The sequence below is a fragment of the Hyla sarda genome, chromosome 4 (genome assembly GCF_029499605.1).
Source record: "Hyla sarda isolate aHylSar1 chromosome 4, aHylSar1.hap1, whole genome shotgun sequence".
NCBI classification, from domain to species: domain Eukaryota; kingdom Metazoa; phylum Chordata; class Amphibia; order Anura; family Hylidae; genus Hyla; species Hyla sarda.
The window spans coordinates 113,639,851-113,663,965 of NC_079192.1; the positions used below are offsets into that span (position 1 = coordinate 113,639,851).

General features: G+C 42.6%; 1 protein-coding gene across 1 annotated transcript in view; it reads left to right on the top strand.

The window, feature by feature from the left end:
• The first annotated feature begins 402 nt into the window (after positions 1-402).
• Positions 403-24,115, top strand: part of AGBL1 (AGBL carboxypeptidase 1) — a 791,487-nt gene continuing 767,774 nt past the window's right edge. Inside the window, exon 1 of the mRNA XM_056571891.1 lies at positions 403-687. Coding sequence (XP_056427866.1) covers positions 637-687 — 51 coding nt within the window. The 5' untranslated portion in view covers positions 403-636. The remainder of the gene's footprint in view (positions 688-24,115) is intronic.

The following is a 24,115-nucleotide window of genomic DNA, read 5'->3' on the forward strand; positions in this document are numbered from 1 at the left end:
TAAAAGAAAAGACAATTCTGTTAAAGTTATTATTACCAGTATAACTGTTTTTTTTATTTTATTTTTTATTCTACAGAAGCAGCGTGTTGCTATTTAGGAATTGGGGTTGTTATTTTCTTGACCCTGGAAGGTTCCTTTTGGTGAGCACTAAGCAGTATGTGAAATCCAGTATCCAATTTCATGTAGACAAGGAGGCCAGATTGAAAGCAAGTCCACCACTCTTGTATTCCCGGGGACATTTGTACGGTTCACACAGCCTGCTAGTGTCTGTCATTTTCTTCGCCTCTCTCCAGGCTGTTTTGTTTGCTGACTTGAAGTTCCTGACTACCTCCCCTTCTCCCAACAAGGACTTCTATCACCAACCTCTCTCACATATCTCTAGCAATGAGACCCTGCCTAATCTCTCAGATTCTTTACAGGAAATTAATGTAATCGTCACAGTGGCAAGTTGGCATTTATTTCCTACAGCTGAAGGCTAGAATTGCACTGCTTTGAATAGTAGCATGCCAGTCTATGTGTGACTTGATCTGGCCATAGGACAGAGAGCATCAGGGGACTTGGCAGAGACGGGTTAAGCTGCATTGTGTCTGCTGCTTGTGAGCAAAACATAGCTGTCATTGACTCATTGGCACAGACATGGCAAGTGAAGGCTCTAGTGGTTTGCAAGTTCTGCTTTCTACTTTACAGGTAAGAAGTGTTTGGCATGAACTAGACGTGGAGTAGAAACTCGTTAACCCATTAAGTGTATTGGAATGATTGCAAGCTCTGTGTGCTGGGGCAGAAAACAAGCTTCCTAGCATTTTCCTAGTGGTGATATTGTTATTGTGGTGAGTTTTATTTAAAGTTTTATTTAAATAGTGTTGACATTCACTATTCCTATAGTGTATCAATGCCAGATGTAGCTACATAAAGGGTGGCTCTTACTGTACTGCTTTGTTTACATCTCACATCCACTTCCTGTTCCTCTATATGACTGCCTGTCATTGCTGATAGCTTGAACTACAACTACAGTCCTCTGCTTTGATCCCAGCGTAAACATATTTCACTTCTCCTATGAAACCCTGGAGGCGTTTTCCCACCATAGTATATGATGGCACATCACGGATCACCCCTCTCAATCTCTAGGTACCCTACAGGTCCCTAGACCAGTACCGTGTCCTATTTGTAGTTCATCTCTGCTCAGTGCTGCTTCTAATATAGCTTCATGCAGGTAATACAATTCCACCCTTAGTCAGTGTTTCCCCACCGGTGTGCCTCCAGCTTTTGCAAAACTGCCATTCCCAGCTGGGAGGTGTAGTTTTTTAACAGCTGGAGGCGCACTGGTTGAGAAACACTGCTATAAGTGAATGGGCCATGTTGCAGTTCTCTGCACAGTATCAACTTTACAGTGGTGCAATGCAATTAAAGAGGGGCATCATAAATATACCCTCACAATATACCATCCCTCAAGCTACGTTCCTGTTATGTTCAACCACTACGTTTGGCGAATATGTTTGAAGAAACTAAAAATGTTTACTACAAAAGCAACTGCAAGCCTATTCTGGTTGATAAGTCTGCATTTTATTTGTATTGTAACAACATTTTTTGTGGTGTACATTTTTAGTAAATGTACACCACAGGGGCACTGTTTTGGCATATAGAAGTCTGTTGCATTGCAGTATATGAGTATATTCCTTCCAGAAATATATGCTTTACATAGTCAGCAAATGTACAGTAATTTAAAAAGAACCTTTTTGGGACATCCTTCTTCTTAAAGGGGTACTCTGGCCCTAAGACATCTTATCCCCTATCCAAAGGATAGGGGATAAGATGCCTGATTGTGGGGGTCCCGCCGCTGGGGACCCCAGCAATCTTTCATGCAGCACCCCGCTATCATCAGCCTCCAGAGCGAACACAACTTTGGGTCTGATGAATTACGATCACGGGTCCGGAGTATCGTGATGTCACGCTCCGCTCCCTCAATGCAAGTCTATGGGAGGTGGTGTAACGTCACATAGGGGTGCAGCCGTAACATCACGATACTCCGGCCCCGTGATTTGGAATCATCACACCCTGAGCGATGTTCGGTCCAGAGGCTGATGATAGCGGGGTGCTGTATGAAAGATTGCGGGGGTCCCCAGCGGCGGGACCCCCACGATCAGGCATCTTATCCCTATCCTTTGGATAGGGGATAAGATGTCTTAAGACTGAAGTACCCCTCTGCCAGTCCTCTTAGCTGATCGGGACCCTGTGGATTTTGCCATGGGTGTCCCGAGCAGCTCCATTGAGCTACCGCCACTTGTTTTCGGCATTTTAGATGCTGCGATCAATCTGGATCGGTGATGTCCTGAGCTCCCTTCATAGACCTGCCGCACGGCTGCGCTGTATACATACAGCGGCAAGTCGTGGAAGGGTTAAATCCCCTCCTTCCAGAGCTGGTCACTGCTGGGAGGATAGACATTGAGACGCAGGCTGGAGGGGCCAGACCGCACAGTACGAGAGCTGAGTCTGCTGCTGCCGGAGCCTGGTGACTGGCTTGGCTCCCGTGTTTCCTCTGCTTGTCTGCTTCCATACGGTGTAGCGCTGCCCGGCTCCTTCAGCATGAATTGTGACATTGGATGACAGGAGTTATATATCCACCAAACAAATTACATCTTGGTGGTTTCAGAGCCACACAGACAAGTAAGACAGATCTGACATTGGCAGACCTGAAAGACCTGACATTGGAGTACCCGCATCCAGCTTTCGGAAAAAAATGTTCCGGACACTGGTGCAGTGGAGTACCCCTTTAACTCCTTCAGGACGAAGGGCGTATCTGTACGCCCCTCGCCCGGTCTCGGTGTTTAAAACGGGGTCACGCCGTGACACCGCATCACATCGGGTCGGTCCCGGCTGCTAACGTTAGCCGGGACCCTGAGCTAATAGCATGCAGCATCGATTGTTGTGCCGTGCGCTATTAACCCTTTCGACGCACCGATCAAAGTTGATCGCTGCGTCTAAAAATGAAAGTAAATGCTTCCCGGCAGCTCAGTCGGGCTGATTGGGACATCACAAAATCGCGATATCCCAATCAGCTGGGAAGCAAGCGGAGACCCCCTTACCTTGCTCCGTTGCGTCCGATCGGCATTTGATTGCTTCAAGCCTGAGCTACAGGCTTGAGCAATCGAGCCCCTATCTCGCTGATCCATGCAAAGCTATGGCTTTGCAGGGATCAGGGTAAAAGATCAGTGTGTGCAGTGCTATAGCCCCCTATGGGAGCTATAACCCTGCAAAAAAAAAGTGAAAAAAAAAAGTTAACAAAGATCATTTAACCCCTTCCCTAATAAAAGTTTGAATCACCCCCCTTTTCCCATAAAAAAAAAAAAAACTGTGTAAATAAAAATAAACATATGTGGTATCGCCGCGTGCGGAAATGTCCGAACTATAATAATATATCATTAATTAAACCGCAAGGTCAATGGCGTATGCGCAAAAAAATTGCAAAGTCCATCATAGCGTATTTTTGGTCACTTTTTATATAATGAAAACATTTATAAAAAGCAATTAAAAAGTCAGATAAATATAAAAAAAAAATTCAGGACACAGTGCAAAAAAAGTGTCCTCATACCAGCCCGTACGTGGAAAAATAAAAAAGTTATAGGGGTTAAAAGATGAGAATTTTTAACGTATAAATTTTCCTACATGTAGTTATGATTTTTTTCTGAAGTACAACAATATCCAACCTATATGTAGGGTGTCATTTTAACCGTATGGACCTACAGAATAAAAATAAGTGTTATTTTTACCGAAAAATGCACTGCATAGAAACGGAAGCCCCCAAAAGTTACAAAATTAAAGTTTTTCTTTAATTTTGTCGCACAATGAATTTTTTTTCCGTTTCGCCGTGGATTTTTTGGTAAAATGACTAATGTCACTGCAAAGTAGGATTAATGGCGCAAAAAATAAGCCATCATATGGAATTTTATGTGCAAAATTGAAAGCGTTATGATTTTTAAAAGGTGAAGAGGAAAAAATTAAAATGCAAAAATGGAAAAACCCTGCGTCCTTAAGGGGTTAAAGACAGCATGTTACTTGAGGCAAGTATTTGGCACCTCCAGTACTACACAGGCAGAGGTGTAATATCCTGTGAATTATTCATGGCCTCTTATTTGTTCATGGGGCTGTCTCCGTAGCTTTTTCACTGTATTAGCTTTTTGTACTCATCAACCACAAGAAAAACGTGAATGCATCCAAGTCCATAGAAAGGTGATAAAGTTTCTGTCAGTTGATTTAACTTTTGCACCATTCTTAAAATGTCCCTGTGGTCTCGTTAAATATTTGGAATGCTATGGGTCTAGTGAAATTTAATATGTGCCCAAGGCGTTAACAGCTTGGACATTTACCTACATCTTCAGTATTCTGAGATTGAACACTTGGCATCCTCTATATTTTAATTTGCTGTCATGATTTTACACTGTTCTTACGCTGCCATGCATAACTAGGTAATAAAATAACGCAGATTAATTTTTACGGCGCTAAAATCCATATTATATAGAAGCAAAACAAGAAATTGGAGGCTCAGAGGCATCATAATAACTTGCAGTATGTTATTAGTTTTTCTTAGTTGCTATTAGGTCTATATTATATTTGGGATTTAAAGTTGTGATATCTTGAGTTGCCATATAAGGGGCACCTTGTGTTCCTGGTCTTACTGCAAATTTAACCTCTTAAGGACACACTGATTTTTTATTTCTGCATTTTTATTTTTTCCACCTTTCATTTTAATATCTATACGTCTTTCACATTTTTACAGAGTCACATGAGGGCTTGTTTTATTATTTTTCTAATTGTATTTTGTAATAACTTATTTTACCAAAAAAATCTATTGCGAAGCAAAAAAAAAAAAAAAATTATATATAATATATGTTGTACCAACTTTTGGGGGGTCTCATTTCTACGCAGTGCACTTTATGGTTAAAATTACATGTCATCTTTATTCTGTAGGTTATAGTGAAACCAAATTATATATGGTTTGTGTTATTTTAGTACTTTTAGAACATTATAACTTTCTGTAAGACAATGAGTAAAATTGTACCCATCTTACCCCTTTAACTTATAACATATACGGGGCTGTTTGGGAGCTAATTTTTTCACCATGATCTGTTGTTTTTATTAATAACATTAGATGGGACTATTTGATTACTTGGTTTTATTTTTTATATGAGATATGAAGTGACCAAAAATATGCAATTCTGTGTGTGTTTATGCCATTTGCCGAATTTTAATAGTTCAAACATTTATGCACATGGAGATATCATAAATGTTAGTTTTTGTTTATATTACTTTATTTAAAAAAAATAGGAGTGATTTAAACTTGTATTAGGGGAGGGGCTTCTTAATTTAATACATTTAATAACACATTTCTTCTCCATAGGAGACTATTACATGCAAACTTATGTTTGCTAACACAGTTTAATACTATGCCATAGAAAAGTATTGATCAGTGTTATTGGTGTTTTGCTTCTCCAGCCTGCCGAAGCAGACTTGAGAAGCAGATGGAAGATCAGATGGCATAGAAGCAGGTGAGGGCCCTCTAGCCATCATGTCAGCTGATCAGGACCCCGCCATCACACTGCGGAGGTCCCGATCAGCCCCCCTGAACCCACTGGCACAGGTAATTGGCAGTTTTAGATCCTGGAATCTACTTTGATTGCAGGCTCTAAATAGATAATCCATATAAGCAATAGTGTTGAGCGGCATAGGCCATGTTCGAATTCTCGAATATTCCCGAATATATGGACGAATATTCGTCATATATTAGCTAAATTCGCGTATTCATAATATTCTCGTTTTATTTTCGCATATGCGAAACTTCGCGTATGTAAAAATTAACATATGCGAAAATTAGCATATACAAAAGTTAACATGAGCGAAAATTCGCATACGCGGAAATTTGAATATGCAAATTTTCGCATATGTGAAAATTTGCACGCCAGTCTCACACAGTAGTATTAGAGCCTTCTTTACACCACACAAGCTGGAAGCAGAGATGGATGATCACGGTGGTTTGTACTGTGAGAAAAAAAAAGAATATTCGTAATTAGGAATATATATTGCTATATTCACAAATAAAATTCGCAATGCGAATATTCGCGAGCAACACTAATAAGCAACAAAAGACAGAGACGTTGACACTGACTCTCCTGTGCATTCACTATTTGGCATATAACTGCTATTCAAAACAGCAGCAGGATTCGCACAGGAGTCCACTCCCAGACTTTGTTGTGCTAACTCCCAATAGCAAAGCCAGTTTGAACAACCCAAACTGAAGAAATTATGGGAGGCACTAACATTTAAGTCGTGTTTACCGCTTCTTTATTTCACATGGTGCTTATACATCAATTTCAGAGGGGCGCCTGACTAACAGTGCGCGAGGATGATTTTGCGTAGCTCCTGGCGCTTCTTTATATCACCCAAATAGATAATGCCAGAACTTCTAAATAGATCCTTTCAGGTAATCTAAATAGATAATGCCAGACATTGACTGACAGCAGCCAATACTCACCAGCTTTAAAGTAAGCTCTTCTCCTAGGCTTCCTTCAAAGTCTTGTTATGGGGGCAGGACGTAAATGTATGCCCTACTTCCTTAAAGGGGTACTCCGCCTCTAGACATCTTATCCCCTATCCAAAGGATAGGGGATAAGATGTCAGATCGCCGCGGTCCCGCTGCTCGGGAGCCCTTGGATCCCCTTCTGCAGCACCCCGCTCTCATTACAGCACAGAGCGAGTTAGCTCTGCACGTAATGAGGGGCAGTACAGGGGCCAGAGCATCGTTACGTCATGGCTCCCCCCATCGTGACGTCACAGCCTGCCCCTTTCAATACAAGTCTATGGGAGGGGGCTCGGTCGTCACGCCCCCTCCCATAGACTTGCATTAAGGGCACGGGCCATGATGTCACGAGGGGCGGAGCCATGACGTCGCGCTGCTCCGTCCCCCGTATCGCCCGTCATTACGCACAGAGCGAACTCGCTCTGCGCAGTAATGATAGCGGGGTGCTGCAGCGGCGATCCCGGGGCTCCCCAGCAGCGGCACCACGGCGATCTGACATCTTATCCCCTATTCTTTTGATAGGGGATAAGATGTCTAGAGACGGAGTACCCCTTTAAGGGGTTAATTGACAAAATACAAAGTATAAGGCTGGGTATAGAAAGTATTTTGGTATATTAAGTGGAACCAAGACAGAGAAAGGTGCAAATCTTTTCAATGACAATTCTTTCTGTGTAGGTTCCACTTCTGAATTTGGCTTATATATACCAATCTAAAATACCATCATGTGATGCAAGCTATATACTGGAAAGATTTGCACCTCTTCTGTGTTTTGGCTTACAGATACTGAGGTAAAGTACTGCCATGTAAGAGTAGCCTTTTGATTGTTTCAGACAGGCCACAATTTATTTCTGTATGACAGCTACAGGACACAGACCGCCTGTGGTTTTACTCAACTGAACTTACATGACTATAGGTCTGAAACCTTCCTTTGGTCTGTGAATTCTTTGGTTCTGGTTGAGATCTGTATATTGAGAGGGAATTTTTCATCATGACAGATCCCTTTAATACATGTCCGTGTGAGTTACTGCCTCTGGTGAGTGATGTTTAGTTTTTAATGCTATTGTTTCCAGGGTTAGGCTGGTACACTAGAGTAGCAGAGGATTGTTGGTTGGCTCCAGGCTCTGTGACAGTGATGGGACGTAAAGTTTTAGTAGAATCCATGTACATTTGGAGCTACTGTGGTGTTAGTCACTGGTCACCAAGATCCATTTCTTCTAGGTTGATTCACAGAACCTATTAGTCTTCATGGATGATCGGTCCTGTGTATGAACTATGCCTCTCTTTCAGAAAAGCAATAAATGCAAGGTGCTGCTTATATTTAGATTCTGGATATGCAAATAAAAAATAAAAAAAATAAAGCGGGATGGGGTTGGGGAATTTACTATTGGTTGCCAGGCAAATATTTGGTGGTAATAGCATGTTATTTTTGGTGCACATTATGGCCAACACATTTATTATTATTGTGTGGCAGAATTTTTTTTTTATTTCTGACTGGTCCCTTTTTTTTTTTTACTCCACATCTTGAAAAGTAGGGGTTCTCTCCTCTAAATTCTAGTTCTGAACACATATTAGAAATTTGAAGACAAAAATTTTAGGTTGTTCTATGGCACTCAATACACTAAAAGAGAATTCGTGTAAAATGGTCAGAAAATACATCCTATAGTTTTGGTAAATTGCCACGTATGTGCAACCAAAATAAATATTCTGCATGCAGCATTTTTCTGAATTTTGTTTTGCATTTTTGTCGTGCTGAGCAGCCCTTCTTGTCAGGGGCTGGACTGTATACCATGGGCAGACTTGAGCAGCTTTCTTTTGGGAAGCTTTTTGGGAATTGGGCAGCTTTCTTTTGTTTCTCATTTTTATGCTAGTCAAAGCCCTTATTCCACAATCAATTGAATAAAATAAATAAAAAAGCAATGAAAACATTTTAAAATTCAGGATTTTTTTTAAAGAAGAACTTGGAGATTTGTTTTTGTTTATTTAGTGCAGCATAGATTATTATAGATGTTTGTAGATGTTTTTGTAAATACCTTGTGCTTACCTATATTAGCTGATGTAGCAGGCATAAAATTGGCTCCATATTAGATTACAATTCTAAACTGAAGTGGTTCGTTTGATTACTGAACTTGCTTATCTCATCAGGCTGCTGGTCTGGAGTTCAGCCAGATGAACACATTAGACATATAAATGTGTTTTTTAGAGAAATATTTCTCTAAGGAAAAAGTGATTTGACCTGTATTTACAATTGAACTCTTTTATAAAGATTTAAAGTCTTTAGACTATTTTCACATGTTGAATTCGTACTGCATTTTCGCAAATTTTTACAGCAGTTTGTGTTTTTGCTGCTATTTTTCTAAATCATTGATAAAATTACATTTCTGTTTTTTACTGTAATTTGCTCAACTGCGGTAAAATATCATTATTTGTCACAATGCTTGAAAAAAAAATAAAGCACAAAATGCAACGTGTGAACACAGCCTCAAGGGAAGTGTATAACTGCTAACTATCCTGATCCCATAGAAATGGCAACAACATACAGATCTGGGAGGGGAGAAATCTTGGAACTAGCAGGCAGGAATATGACATCATCTTGTAGTTTACAGGAAGCCAGCTGACTTAGGTCTGACATCCGTTGTCACACATTAAGCATTGTTGTACGACTAGTGATGGTGAGTGTGCATGATATGGGCAAAAATAAAACCTGGAGTATTTCTTTAGGTGAAAAAATGCATAAGAAATGTAGATCAAGGAGGCAAAATTTCCCCAAACCAAATGATTTTAGTAACTTTAGTAACATAGTGGCCACAGCTCACCATATTAAGCAGTTCTGCCGCATATCTAATTAAATATCTTAATGAATCACAGAAAGTGACTCAACCTATATTTTGGACACATTTGCACTGGTCAAATAAAGTAATACAATGGCTTCAAAATTTTGTTATTCGGCATACGCTTCCAATTTATTCATACAGTGAAGGAAAAAAAGTATTTAATCCTCTTCTGATTTTGCTGGTTTTCTCACTTACAGAGACATGATAAGTCTATATTTTAATGGTGGATTTATCTGAACAGTGAAAGATAGAGTAACATCAAAAAAATCAAGTAAAATAAAACATTTTTCTCAGTGAAATAAGTATTTGATCTCTTATCAGCAAGATTTCTTGCTCCCAAGTGTCTTCTATAGGCCCCATTCACACTACGGAATTCTCGTGGCTGAATTCTGCGAGCGGAGATTCCGCCTGGCGGCTGCCGCCGAAGGTGCTTCGGCGCTAGGGCTGCGGGGCACTGAGCCGTCACCATTGACGGCTATGCAGTGCTCGCGGAATCCGCGCAAAGAATGAACATGTTCTTTCTTTGCGCGGAAAACTTTCAGCGGCAGAAATGTCTGCCGCTGAAATTCCGCAGTGTGAACGGGTCTCACGGAGACCCGTTCACACTAATGTTAGAGTTCACACTGCAGAATTGCGCCCGAAAATCCGCGGCAATTCCGTAGTGTGAACGGGGCCATAGAGGTAACCAGTTGATACTAAGAGCACTCACTTTAAATTTAGGAGCACTCCCCTTAAAGGGGTACTCCACTGTCACGCCCCCTCCCATAGACTTGCACTGAGGGAGCAGGGCGTGACATCATGAGGGGGCAGGGCTGTGATGTCACGAGCTCCCGGCCTCGGCTCCAGCATTCGGAAGAGTTTGTTCCAAACGCTGAGCAGCAGAGTACCCCTTTTAACCCCTTATGGACTCAGCCCATTTGGACCCTAAGGACTTTTATATTTTCATCCACAGACTAGTATGAGGGCTTGTTTTTTGTGCCACCAGTTGTCCGTTGTAATGCCATCACTCACCTTACCATAAAATGTATGGCACAACCAAAAAAATACTATTTGTGTGGGGAAATTAAAAAGAAAACCGCAATTTTGCAAATTTTGGAAGGTTTTGTTTTCACGCCGTGCAATTTATGGTAAAAATGACATGTATTTTTTGTTCTCTGGGTGAATACGATTAAAATGATACCCATGATTATACACTTTTCTATTACTGTTGCGCTTAAAGAAAATCGCAAACTTTTTAACCAAATTAGTACGTTTAAAATCCCCCTATTTGAAGACCTATAACTTTTTCATTTTTCCGTATAAGCGGTAGTATGAGGGCTCATTTTTTGTGCTGTGATCTGTACTTTTTATTAATACCATATTTGCTTATACCAAACTTTTATTACATTGTTTATTAATTTTTTTTGGAATAAAATGTTATAAAAAAGCAGCTATTTTGGATTTTTTTTTTACGTTCACGCCGTTCACCGCACAGGATCATTTAAATTTTATTTTAATAGTATGGATATTTACGCACGCGGCGATACCAAATATGTATATAAAATATTTTGTTTACACTTTTTGGGGGTAAAATAGGGAAAATGGGACAATTTATGTTTTTATTGGGGGAGGGGTTTTTTCAATTTTTTTTTACTTTTTTTACTTTTATTTTTACACTCTTATAGTCCCCATAGGGACTATTTATAGCAACCATTCGATTGCTAATCCTGTTCAGTGCTATGTATAGGACATAGCACTGATCAGGGTTATCGGTCATCTTCTGCTCTGGTCTGCGGGAAGGCAGATCAGAGCAGAAGACTCCCGGAAGACAGTGGAGGCAGGTGAGGGGACCTCCGTCTGCCGTGCAGGATGATCGGATCACCACGGCAGCGCTGCGGGCGATCCGATCATCCTGTTAAGTGACCGCGATGCTGCAGATGCCGTGATCTGTATTGATCTGAGGGGCTAATGGCGGACATCCACAGCCGGGACCTGCCGCGCATGATGCCGGCATCGCTCCAATGCCCGCGGTTATGCTCAGGACGTAAATGTACATCCTGGTGCATTAAGTACCACATCACCAGGACGTACATTTACGTCCTGCGTCGTTATAGGGTTAAAGGGAGTGCTCCTAATCTCATCTTGTTACCTGTAAAAAAGACCCTTGTCCACAGGAGCAATCAATGAATCAGATTACAGACAATCACCAAGCAGCTTGGTGAGTTTTGCAACAGTTGTTGAGATTATTAGCAAATGGAAGAAAGACAAAATAATTGTCAATCTTGGTCAAGGGCTCTATATAAGATGTCCCCTCGTGGAGTTTCAATGATCATGAGAACAGTGAGAAATCAGCCCAGAACTACATGGGTGGATTCTCTCAAACATTCTCAAGGCAGCTGGGACCATAGTGACCAAGAAAACACTTGGTAACATACTACGCCTAAGGACTTAAATCCTTCAGCGCCTGCAAGGTCACCTTGCTCAAGAAAGCACATGAACAGGCCCGTCTGAAGTCTGACAATGAACATCTGAATGATTCATAGGATACTAGAGTTTTGAATCTGATCGATGGCTTCTGTGGCCAGGTGTCTGTTATACAGGTAACAAGTTGAGATTGGGTGGATCATTCCCTTTATGAGAGTGCTCCTAATCTATGCTTGTTACCTGTATAAAAGACACCTGGGAGCCAGAAATCGTTGTTTCACTGAATAAAATGCTAATCAATTCATAACTTTTTTGAAATGTGTTTTTCTGATTTTTTTTTCTTATTCTGTCTTTCACCTACCATTAAAATTATAAACTGAGTATTTATTTGTCAGTGTAATGTCTGGCTCTGGCCAATCACAAAGAGTTAAATGACTCTAGTTGGGCTGGAGCAGCTTGGAGCTCACCTGTGTCATCTGGGTGTGGTTCTCAGCTCTGCTACCAATCAGGAAAGTGTACCCCTGATCACCTGCCTATATAAGTTAGTGATCAGTTATTGTCTGTTAAAGTTTATACCTTAGCTGACACCTCCTGCTTACTGGATACCTGCTTGTTTATTGATCTTTTGCTTTTTCCTTGACTCTTCTCTTTCTTTGCATTTCTGTATTTTCTGGTAAACGTTTGTCATCGTGGTTGTCGATCCGTCACTTAGGGTGGATAGGCATTAGGTAGGGACAGTGGCTGTGGGTGAGTTAGGGCTTTACTGTTCCTTGCCCATATATTACAGTAGGCAAATGTGCAAAATCAAATACTTTTTCCTTCAATGTAGAACAATATATTTAGGCTGTTGCCCATTGTCTATGTATCTATGTAAAAAATATATTATTTATTAATGCCTCTTGGAAATTGTCAGTTCTTAAGGGTAGGGTCACACATAATGAATTCACAGCGTATTTTACGCTATGGATCCGCGGGTGACCCGACCATTTTGTGCCTCCAGGTGTTGCTCTTACAGCTGTGTTGTGCCATTCCTCTGTTATTGTTGAGATGCCAATGTGCAGTTTTACACAAAATGAGCACAGTTTTTAAATTCCAAACAAATCCAAGAGATCTCACCCCTCTGGTAGTGTAGTAATTTCCAACACAGGTGCTTATATGCTTATATGTTGGATACACAGGAACACAAAATATAAATATGAATTCAGGTAGAAGAAACAGACATGGTCGCAGATCTACAATCTTGTATGATGATCTGATTGCTTCTCAGCATAACTTCAAAAACTAACAGGTTGTTAGTATACGCTTTGATCAAAAAGTACAAAGCCCGCTCGCCACGTCAAGGCCACCTATTTAGAGTGGGTCCCTAACGTCCCTAGCATAAAATGGCATAGCACTGGGCGGCGACCACCACTGCCGCGACACCAGTGCCCACAGGGGGAACGACCCACTGGCAGAGCGGCCCCAATGCCACTCAAACAAGTCTATGGGTCGCACCTCCCCACAGACACGGCGCCACAGCAGCAACAGATGCTGCACAGCACCACACTAGTGTGAACAGGGTGCTACAGCTCACTTGCCATGCTCTCCCAGTCTGACTGGAAGGCTGCTAGGAAAGAAATGGCCCTAGTGTAGCTAACTACTACTTATATAGGGTTGGGCTGAGGGGGTGGGGAAGAGTGCAGACACATGTTAAAAAAAAAAGAGGGGATAGAAAACACAATGTGAATTCAGGTTGAAGAAACAGACATGGTCGCACATCTACAATCTTGTATAATGATCTGACTGCTTCTCAGCATAATTTCAAAACTAACAGGTTGTTAGTATACGTTTTGATCAAAAAGTACAAAGCCCACTCGCCATGTCAAGGCCACCTATTTAGACAAAATATAAATATCTCAGCAAGTTTCATAAAATAGGAATTTTCTTTATTCAAAATTCATCAAAATAATACCACAACTACATCACAATGGCAGATTTCATCAGACTGATGCTGCCGGTCTGCTGGTATGATGCCATGTACTTGTGGTATTATTTTAATGAATTTTAAGTAAATACATTTTCTATTTTACAGGAAGGAATCTATCTTCTTTGTTTCAAAATTTTTAGACCGCCTGTTAGGCTTCTGCAGGTAAACAGACGATTTACTTACAAAACCATTCGCCTATTAACAATCAATCTGAAACCCCTGTTGATTTGCAGTATAATTGCATGTTGGAGTAGTTTTTTGGCTGTACTGCAACTGATACATGTTGACTCACCCTAAGATTTACTGTTAAATGGTTTATTCACTACAGATTACATTACCCTAGATAGTCATTTACACATGCAGGTAACATTCTGTGTGATGTATAAAAACATTAATAAATTGAATGTCTTCTAATGGTGGGGTAATAAAGCAATTTTACGGTAATAAAAGAGATTTCTATCAGCACTTGGGAGACAATTTTGTTTTCCATTGCCAGAGTCTCCTGTCGCCATTCAATACAATGATGTCATGTCACAATGTCTGAATTCCACTTTTATACCTTGCATTATTTTCTTGGTCATTTAGACTAGATGAATCATGGAGTCATCAGACTCTCTAAGGATTATCTGTGTGCAGACAAACCTTGAATGTCTTTAGCCAGAGTCCTTAAAACATTGTTTGACTCATAGATTCTCAATGTGCACCTGTTAACATGAAGCCTCCACGAATCCCCAACAGCAGAATCAATTTGTTTTTATTGGCTAAAGTCCAGCACACAGACATTCATTTCATGAGTAGATTGGCTTGCGACAGCAGTATTGTCTGACCTGTTTTCACTTACATCTATATTGTGTGTAATACTACAGTCTAAAGAAACTTCTAACACTGATGTTAAATTTGGAACTCCTGCCACTTACGCTTTCCACTTACCAGACAGTATTTGCACCTTCCTGAATGTTAAAGTCACAGAGCCAATAATTTCAGATATTATACAATTACTGAAATTAATTAAAGTGTAACTGTTGTTAACAAAAAACTTTTTACATAATGTGGATAATACCATTACATGTATATTTTAACCCCTTAAGGACCAAGCCCATTTTCACTTTAAAGGGTAGCTCCCACCATCCAATTTTTTTTTGCTAGCCCGCTCCGCCCCCCCCCGCTACGGCACTAGCCCGTTTCATCCTCCCCCCCCGCCCCGCATACCCAGTTCCCTCATTACACTTGCAGTTTCTGCAGAGTCCGGCAGCGGGCGTGCAGGGACAGTGGCGGCAACGAGGCGGCGGCGGCGATGTGCGGGAGGAGTGGCCTCCCAGCCAGTGGCTGGGGAGCCAATGCGCTCGCTCCCGCCTCTCTGATTGACAGGCAGGGAGCAAGTGCAGCCTAACTGAAAAAGGACTGATTGCCACTCCAAAATCAGTCCTTTTTCAGTAGCCGGTTTTTAAATGTAAATTAAACCTTTTTAATGAAAGAAAAAAATAATAAAAGTATATTAGAGATATATTGTAGTACATAAGTACTACAACATATCAAAAAATAAAGTTGGTGACAGTGCCCATTTAAGGACCAGAGCGTTTTTTTCACATCTGACCACTGTCACTTTAAGCATTAATAACTCTGGGATGCTTTTACTTATGAATTTTATTCCGAGACAGTTTTTTCGTGACATATTCTACTTTAACATAGCAGTAAAATTTCGATGATACTTGCATCATTTCTTGGTGAAAAATTCTAAAATTTCATGAAAAATTAGAAAATTTTGCAATTTTCAAACTTTGCAACTCTCTGCTTGTAAGGAACATAGACATACCAAATAAATTATATATTGATTCACATATACAATATGTCTACTTTATGTTGGCATCATAAAGTTGACATATTTTTACTTTTGGAAGACATCAGAGGGCTTCAAAGTACAGCAGCAAATTTCTAATTTTTCACAAAATTTTCCAAATCTGAATTTTTCAGGGACCAGTTCAGTTTTGAAGTGGATTTGAAGGACCTTCATTTTATAAATACCCCACAAATGACCACTGGCATGTTCTTGTAGACTCAGTTTTTGAATTTCTATAAGGGGTAAAAGGTAAGGAAATACCTCATATGTGTATGTCAAGTGTTCGGCGGGTGCAGTAGAGGGCTCAGAAGGGAAGTAGCGACAATGGGATTTTGGAGAGTGAATTTTTCTGAAATGGTTTTTGTAGGTCGCATTTAGGAAGACCATATGGTGCCAGAAAAGCAAAAAAAATCCTTGTGGCATACCATTATGGAAACTACACCCCTCAAGGCATGTAACAAGGGGTCCGGTGAGCCTTAACACCCCACAGGTGTTTGACGACTTTTCGTTAAAGTCGGATGTGTAAATAATTTTTTTTCCACTAAAATGTTGGTTTTCCCCCAAATTTTAAATTTTTACAAGCCCCCCCAAATTTGTTAGGCAATTTCTCCTGTTGCCTTGAAATACGACAGGGCTCCAAAGTGAGAGAGGTCCATGCGCATTTGAAGACTAAATAAGGGCTTTGCATGAGGACGGAACCGGATGCAAGAATTACACTTGCCTCCGATACCAAAAATACCCTATGGCAGTGTTTCCCAAACAGGGTGCCTCCAGCTGTTGCAAAACTTCCAGCATGGAATGTCAATCGCTGTCCTGCAATACTGGGAGTTGTCTTGCAACAGCTGGAGGCTCCGTTTTGGAAACAGTGTAATACGAGAATTTTTTTTTTTTATTTGGGGGGGAGGTGACTGTGTAGGAGTATGTGTGTATGTAGCGTTTTACTTTTTATTTTGTGTAATGTAGTATAGTGTCGTGTTTTTAGGGTACACTCACACGGCCGGGGTCTACAGCGAGCTTCCCGCTGGGAGTTTGAGCTGTGGCGGAAAACTTGCTGCATCTCAAACTTGTAGCAAGAAGCTCGCTGTAGACCCCCGCCCGTGTGAATGTACCCTGTACATTCACATGGGTGGGGGGGGGGGGCAAACATCCAGCTGTTGCAAAACTAGCACTACCAGCATGCCCTTTGGCTGTCCGTGCATGCTGGGGGTTGAAGTTATGCAACAGCTGGATGCAAAACACAGAGTTTGTTACTTAACTCAGTGTTTCACAACCAGTGTGCCTCCAGCTGTTGCAAAACTAGAACTACCTGCATGTACGGTCTATCAGTGCATGCTGAAATTTGTAGTTTGCAACAGCTGGCACACTACAATTCTCAGCATGCAGTGACAACTGAGGGCATGCAGGGACTTGTAGTTATGCAACAGCTGGAGGCATACTACTAACACTCCCAGCATGCCCTTTGGCTGTCCGTGCATGCTGGGGGTTGTAGTTATGCAACAGCTGGAGGCACACTGGTTGCAAAACACTGAGTTTGTTACTTAACTCAGTGTTTCCCAAAAAGGGTGCATCCAGCTGTTTCAAAACTGCAACTCCCAGCATGCCCAGACCGCCAAAAGACATGTTGGGAGTTAGTTTTGCAACATCTGGAGGGCCCCAGTTTGGTGACCACTGTTCAGTGATGTCCAAGCTGTAGCCCTCCAGATGTTGCAAAACTTCAACTCCAAGCATGCCCAGACTGTCAAGGCATGCTTGGAGTTGTAGTTCTGCAACATCTGAAGGGCCAGATGTTACAGAACTACAACTCCCAGCATGCCCGCACTGTCTGGCCATGCTGGGAGTTGTAGTTTTGCAACATCTGGAAGGGCTACAGTTTGGACACCACTGAACAGTGGTCTCCAAACTGTGGGCCTCCAGATGTTGCAAAACTACAACTTCCAGCATGCCCAGACAGCCTTTGGCTGTCTGGGCTTGCTGGGAGTTGTAGTTTGGCAACTCCTGGAACGCAGCAGTGAAGATCACCGACATTCAGGGGCGGGCAGAGCGGGGATTTCACCTTTAACCTCCCGCCCCCCTCCTGCCATTGGTCGCTAGCCCTAACGACCAATGGCAGGGGTTTAGGAGCGAGGTGGCAGCTGCCACCTCGCTCCTAACTCTTCAGGATGATCGGAGACCCGATCAGCCCGGAACCCTGCAAGTCCTTGTCATTAGTCAGTCACTGACTGACTGACTAATGACAACGATCAGCAGCAGGGGACCAGTCTGATTGGTCCCCAGCTGCATAGTGTCATCGGTCAGCTGTCCAGAACAGCTGAGATGACGTTTCTATCACGATGCCAACGGACATGGTGATAGAAAATGTATTGCACGTGTATACACGTCCATTTGCGTTAAGTCACGGGAAAAATAGACATGTATACACGTCCATTTGCGGGAAGGGGTTAATGGTTAAAAAATGTGTTTATTTTTGTTCCTGCAGCTATTGCCTGTGTGTCTCTGTGAGACTGAGGACAAGCAGGGCTCTGTACACTGAGGACAAGCAGGGCTATGTACACTGAGGACAAGCAGGGCTATGTACACTGAGGACAAGCAGAGCTCTCTACACTGAGGACAAGCAGGGCTCTGTACACTGAGGACAAGCAGGACTCTGTACGGTGAGGACAAGCAGGGCTCTGTACGGTGAGGACAAGCAGGGCTCTGTACAGTGAGGACAAGCAGGGCTCTGTACAGTGAGGACAAGCAGGGCTCTGTACAGTGAGGACAAGCAGGGCTCTGTACACTGAGGGCAAGCAGGGCTCTGTACACTGAGGACAAGTAGGGCTCTGTGCACTGAGGCTCTGTGACATGCTCCCGACTCACACAGCAGGATGAGTCTGGAGCATGCACCCATTCTGGAGCTGAGATTGGAGTTTGGTGACAACTGGCAAAAAGAGAGGGGAGCCTGCAGAGGAGAAAACTAGAGATAAATCATCAGTCACAGAAATTTGGCAGCAAATATACAGCATCTGACTATACCCCTTTAAAGGGGAAGAAGAGGCAAGAACACATATGTAGCTCAAAGTGACTGCACAATCCTTCTGTCCTACTGATGGTGGATGTCAGCTGTAGTTATCATCCATGTTTGTAGTGCACCCATCTTCTGAGCCTGCTCCATATTCCCTGACTCGACATTGGACGTACATGTATGTCAAATGATGGGAAATGGTTAATTTCATATTTTATGTTTAGTAATAATAGGGACAAATACTAAATTTTCATTCATGGCACTATCATTTCGTATATGTCTTATGAGTTTCTGTCAAAAATACAGATTGTCTGTTTTGCTTCCTTTAAGAAAGTAATAACTTATATACTATACTATTTTTCAAGATAATGCCTTTCAATGGCAGGTGTTCAGTACTACTGCAATATGATAAAGTGCATGCACAATGTTACTAGGCAGAATTATCTGTATACTGTAGTCCTTTACATCTATACATTTGTTCTAAAGATGGTCATCTGTGATCTGTTATGTTAATAAAGTTATTAACATTTTCATCATTTATTATATGCTGGAAATGGTTGAATCCATTTCTGTGTTTTAATGCACTGTATATACATTTAAAATATTTTGAAACATTTGAAATACAAGCAGGGCTCTATGGGGGAGATTTATCAAAACCTGTCCAGAGGACAAGTTGCTGAGTTGCCCATAGCAACCAATCAGCTCACTTCTTTCATTTTTAACAAGGCCTCTGCAAAATGAAAGAAGTGATCTGATTGGTTGCTATGGGCAACTGGGCAACTTTTCCTTTGCACAGGTTTTGATAAATCTCCCCCTATGTCTTTTGCTCTCTAGAGCAAATAGGGGCCAATCCAGAAACTTTAATTTAAATCCACAGTAGATGAAAAGTTTTCTTTATACTGTATTATTACAAATGTTAGCGTAACATATTTTTTGAGACTCAAAAACAACATACGTCCAACTAGTTTAGCCTATAATCCTGCAATGTTGAGAGGTAATTTTCCTTATCTTAAGGACAGAAAAATTATTTCTGATTCCAAATCTGACACCCAGAATAAATTCAAGATCAACTATCCTTCTCAGGTAATCTAACTAACTATGTCTTGATATATTTTTACATTCAAGAAACATCCAATATCCTTAGGAACTCTTTTAGTGAGTTCACCATTAGTTTTGGGCACAAATATTTGCATTTCAAATTTTTATCGTGAATATCGCAAATTAGCGAATTCGTGAATATTGCAAATATATTCGCTATATATTTGAAATTACGAATATTCACTTTTTTCTGGATATCCGCATATTTGCATATATTCCCTATTTTCACTTGTGGGCCAATTAGAATGATGCAAATACACTTGTCAGAGGTTATCAACAACATCCCTAGCAACCAATAGTAAAGTTTCCCACCCCCTCACTGCTTTCTTCCTCGAATATGCGAGGCAGGTGGTGGATCCTCTGGGCCTGTGTGGATGGAGACATGAGCCGTGCCAGGGAGTGGAGTCTAAGGTTTTCACCAGAGCCCGCCGCAAAGCGGGATGGTCTTGGCTGTACCCAGGTCGCTATCCCTGGCACGACTCGTCCACACAGGTAGCTGACAGGGTGGCAGACGGACAGGGCAGGAACACAGGTACAGGAAAGGACAGGAACAAGGGACAGGTGTACAGTAACTGAGATATAGGACTAAGCAATGGCAATGTGACTTCACAATGGCATAGACTACCAAAGATCCAGTAGGAAAACCAGGGAGGAGCAGATACTTATGGACCAGGGTACAGGTGCAGGTACTTTAATGAATTGGGCTTCTGTTCACCTGGCAGAGGTGAACACCTGAACCGCGGTGGTCAAGCGAGGAGAGGAAGTATTCACACCAAGGGATGCCACTCCAACTTGACCAAGATGAGAGCGTTCTACAGGATGCGAAGGACGTACAGAGCAATCTTTGGGAAAGTGCCCGGACTGGCACAATATAGGCACAAATTCTCATTGCGTCGACGGGATCTTTCCTGTTGCGTTAAGCAAAAACAGTCCACTTCCATAGCCTCTTCGGCAGGAGGCAAAGTAGATAGTAGAGGTGGCTGTTGGAACATGGATGCCAGTAGGGGTTTTCGCCATGTTCAGGCAAGGTCTCCTTCCAAAAAAAGTTCTTCCTGCCTCTCAGCAAAACGCACATCAATAAGGGTGGCCAAATGGATAAGTTATTCTGAGAATCTCAAGCAGGGAGAGCATCCTTAAAGGGGTATTCCAGGCTAAAACTTTTTTATATATATCAACTGGCTCCAGAAAGTTAAACAGATTTGTAAATTACTTCTATTAAAAAATCTTAATCCTTCCAATAGTTATTAGCTTCTGAAGTTTTCTGTCTTACTGCTCTATGATGATGTCACGTCCCGGGAGCTGTGCATGATGGGAAAATTTCCCCATCGGAACTGCACAGCCCCCGGGACGTGACATCAGCATTGAGCAGTTAGACAAAAAATAACAACTCAACTTCAGAACCTAATAACTATTGGAAGGATTAAGATTTTTTAATAGAAGTAATTTACAAATCTGTTTAACTTTCCGGAGCCAGTTGATATATAAAAATAAGTTTTTGCCTGGAATACCCCTTTAATTCGAGGGGAAAGTCCTTTTTTAAAGGTAGCACATAAGGCCTCGTCGTTCTGAGGCAAGAGTGTGGAACTGAACCGCTTAGTCGCCAACGGGGGAGTTATTTTGGCAGAGGTTTAGTAGAGCCGTCTTGGCAGAGGAGGCTCACGTGGGTTTTTCAAAAGCATTACGGAATTCTGTAAGGAATGCTGACAGGTTCATGGTGACCGGATGTCTACAATCCAAGAGAGGAGTAGCCCAGACCAGGGCTTTTCTGGACAGTAGACTAAAGACAAATGCCACTTTAGCACGCTCCGCACAGATCCACCATGAGTTCAAGATAGACTGAACACTGTGTCAAAAAGCCTCTACACAGCTTGGGATCTCCGTCACACTTAGAAGGCAAGGACAAACAAAGCTGGGTCCCAGGGGAAGCTGCAGGCACAGGAGGAGGCTCAAGAACAGGTGGCTTCTGCTATTGTTGCTGCTGGTCAGAAGGGAGCTGTTGCATCATGGCTGTAAGTTGGTTCAGTTGTTGCGCCGGACAGGCCAACTGCTGCGACTGCTGGGCCATGATAGAGGGAAGATCCGAGACATCTGGCAAAGGCACCCCAGTGAGATCCATGGCCGGATCTTACTGTTAGGAGTCACGGCAGGTGGTGGATCCTCTGGACCTGTGTGGATGGAGACATGAGCCATGCCAGGGAGCAGAGTCTAAGGTGCCATTGGTTTTCACCAGAGCCCGCGGGATGGTCTTGCTGCGGCGGACGGCACCCAGGTCACTATCCCTGGCACGACTGTTCCACACAGGTAGCTGAGGGGGTGGCGTGGCACAGAAGGTGATAGGCAAGACTTGGCAAGATGGCAGACAGAGCAGGAACACAGGTACAGGAAAGGACGGGAACAAGAGACAGGGGTACAGTAACTGAGACACTGGACTAAGCAATGGCAATGGGACTTCACAATAGCATAGACTACCAAAGATCCGGCAGGGAAACCAGGAAAAAGCAGATACTTATTGCCCCTAGAAGGCGGAGGCACGCACGCCTGGCTGCAGGGACACCAGAAAGCAGACGAGGACAGTGAGTGACGGGCTGAGACTCGCATGTGGGCGTGTCCTGCAATGCGAATCTCAACCTCAGAGAGAATCTCAGAGAGCGCTCACGGCTGGCGAGTCCGGCCGGAGTGCAGGCGTAACAATACTCTTTGCAAGTGTTATGTTGGATAACCCCAAAGTGAGACATGAAAACTACACTGCTCAAAAAAATAAAGGGAACACTAAGATAACACATCCTAGATCTGAATGAATGAACTAATTGTATGAAATAATTTCGTCTTTACATAGATGAATGTGCTGACAACAAAATCACACAAGAAATATCAATGGAAATCAAATGTATTAACCCATGGAAAAATCTAAGTGGAAAACCACACTACAGGCTGACCCAACTTTGATGCAATGTCCTTAAAACATGTCAAAATGAGGCTAGGTAGTGTGTGTGGCCTCCAGGTGCCCGTATGACCTCCCTACAATGCCTGGGCATGCTCCTGATGATGTGGTGGATTGTCTCCTGAGGGATGTCTTCCCAGACCTGGACTAAAGCATCTGCCAACTCCTGGACAGTCTCTGGTGGATAGAGCGAGACATGATGTCCCAGATGTGCTCAATCAGATTCAGGTCTGGGGAATGGGTGGGCCAGTCCATAGCATCAATGCCTTCCTCTTGCAGGAACTGCTGATACACTCCAGCCACCTAGCATTGTCTTACATTAGGAGGAACCCAGGGCCAACCACAGCAGCATATGGTCTAACAAGGGGTTTGAGGATCTCATCTTGGTACCTAATGGCAGTCAGGATACCTCTTGTAAGCTTAAAGAAGTCCCACCCCACACCATTACTGACCCACTGCCAAACTGGTCATGCTGGAGGATGCTGCAGGCAGCAGAACGTTCCTGATGGCATCTCCAGACTCTGTCACGTCTGTCACATGTGCTCAGTGGGAACCTGCTTTCATCTGTGAAGAGCACAGGGCGCCAGTGGCAAATTTGGCAATCTTGGTGTTCTCTGGCAAATGCCAAACGTCCTGCATGGTGTTGGGCTGTAAGCAAAAACCCCATCTGTGGACGTCGGGCCCTCATACCACCCTCATGGAGTCTGTTTCTGACTGTTTGAGTGGACACATGCACATTTGTGGACTGCGGGAGGTCATTTTACAGGGCTCTGGCAGTGCTCCTCCTGTTCCTCCTTGCACAAAGGTGGAGGTAGCAGTCCTTCTGCTTGGTTGTTGCCCTCCTACGGCCTCCTCCGTGTCTCCTGATGTACTAGCCTGTCTCCTGGTAGCGCCTCCATGCGCTGGACACTACGCTGACAAACACAGGAAACCTTCTTGCCACAACTCTTATTAATGTGCCATCCTGGATGAGCTGCACTACCTGAGCCACTTGTGTGGGTTGTAGACTCCATCTCATGCTACCACTTGAGTGAAAGCACCACCAGCATTCAAAAGTAACCAAAATATTAGCCAGGAAGTATAGGAACCGAGAAGTGGTCTGTGGACCACCTGCAGAACCACTCCTTTATTGGGGGTGTCTTGCTAATTGACTATAATTTCCACCTGTTGTCTGTTCCATTCGCAGAACAGCATGTGAAATTGATTGTCAATCAGTGTTGCTTCCTGACTGGACAGTGTGATTTCACAGAAGTGTGATTGACTTCAAGTTACATTGTGTTGTTTAAGTGTTCCCTTTATTTTTTTGAGCAGTGTATTTGCAGGTACAGATTATGGCCAATTTAAGACAATTTTTTTTACATATGATCCCTCTTGCCACCCTGAGCCGAAAAGATTCAGAATCTGTGTGGTCTCCTTATCTTTTGACTCAAATCTCTGAGGTTTTGGAAACAATCAAACGTTCCTTTTGTA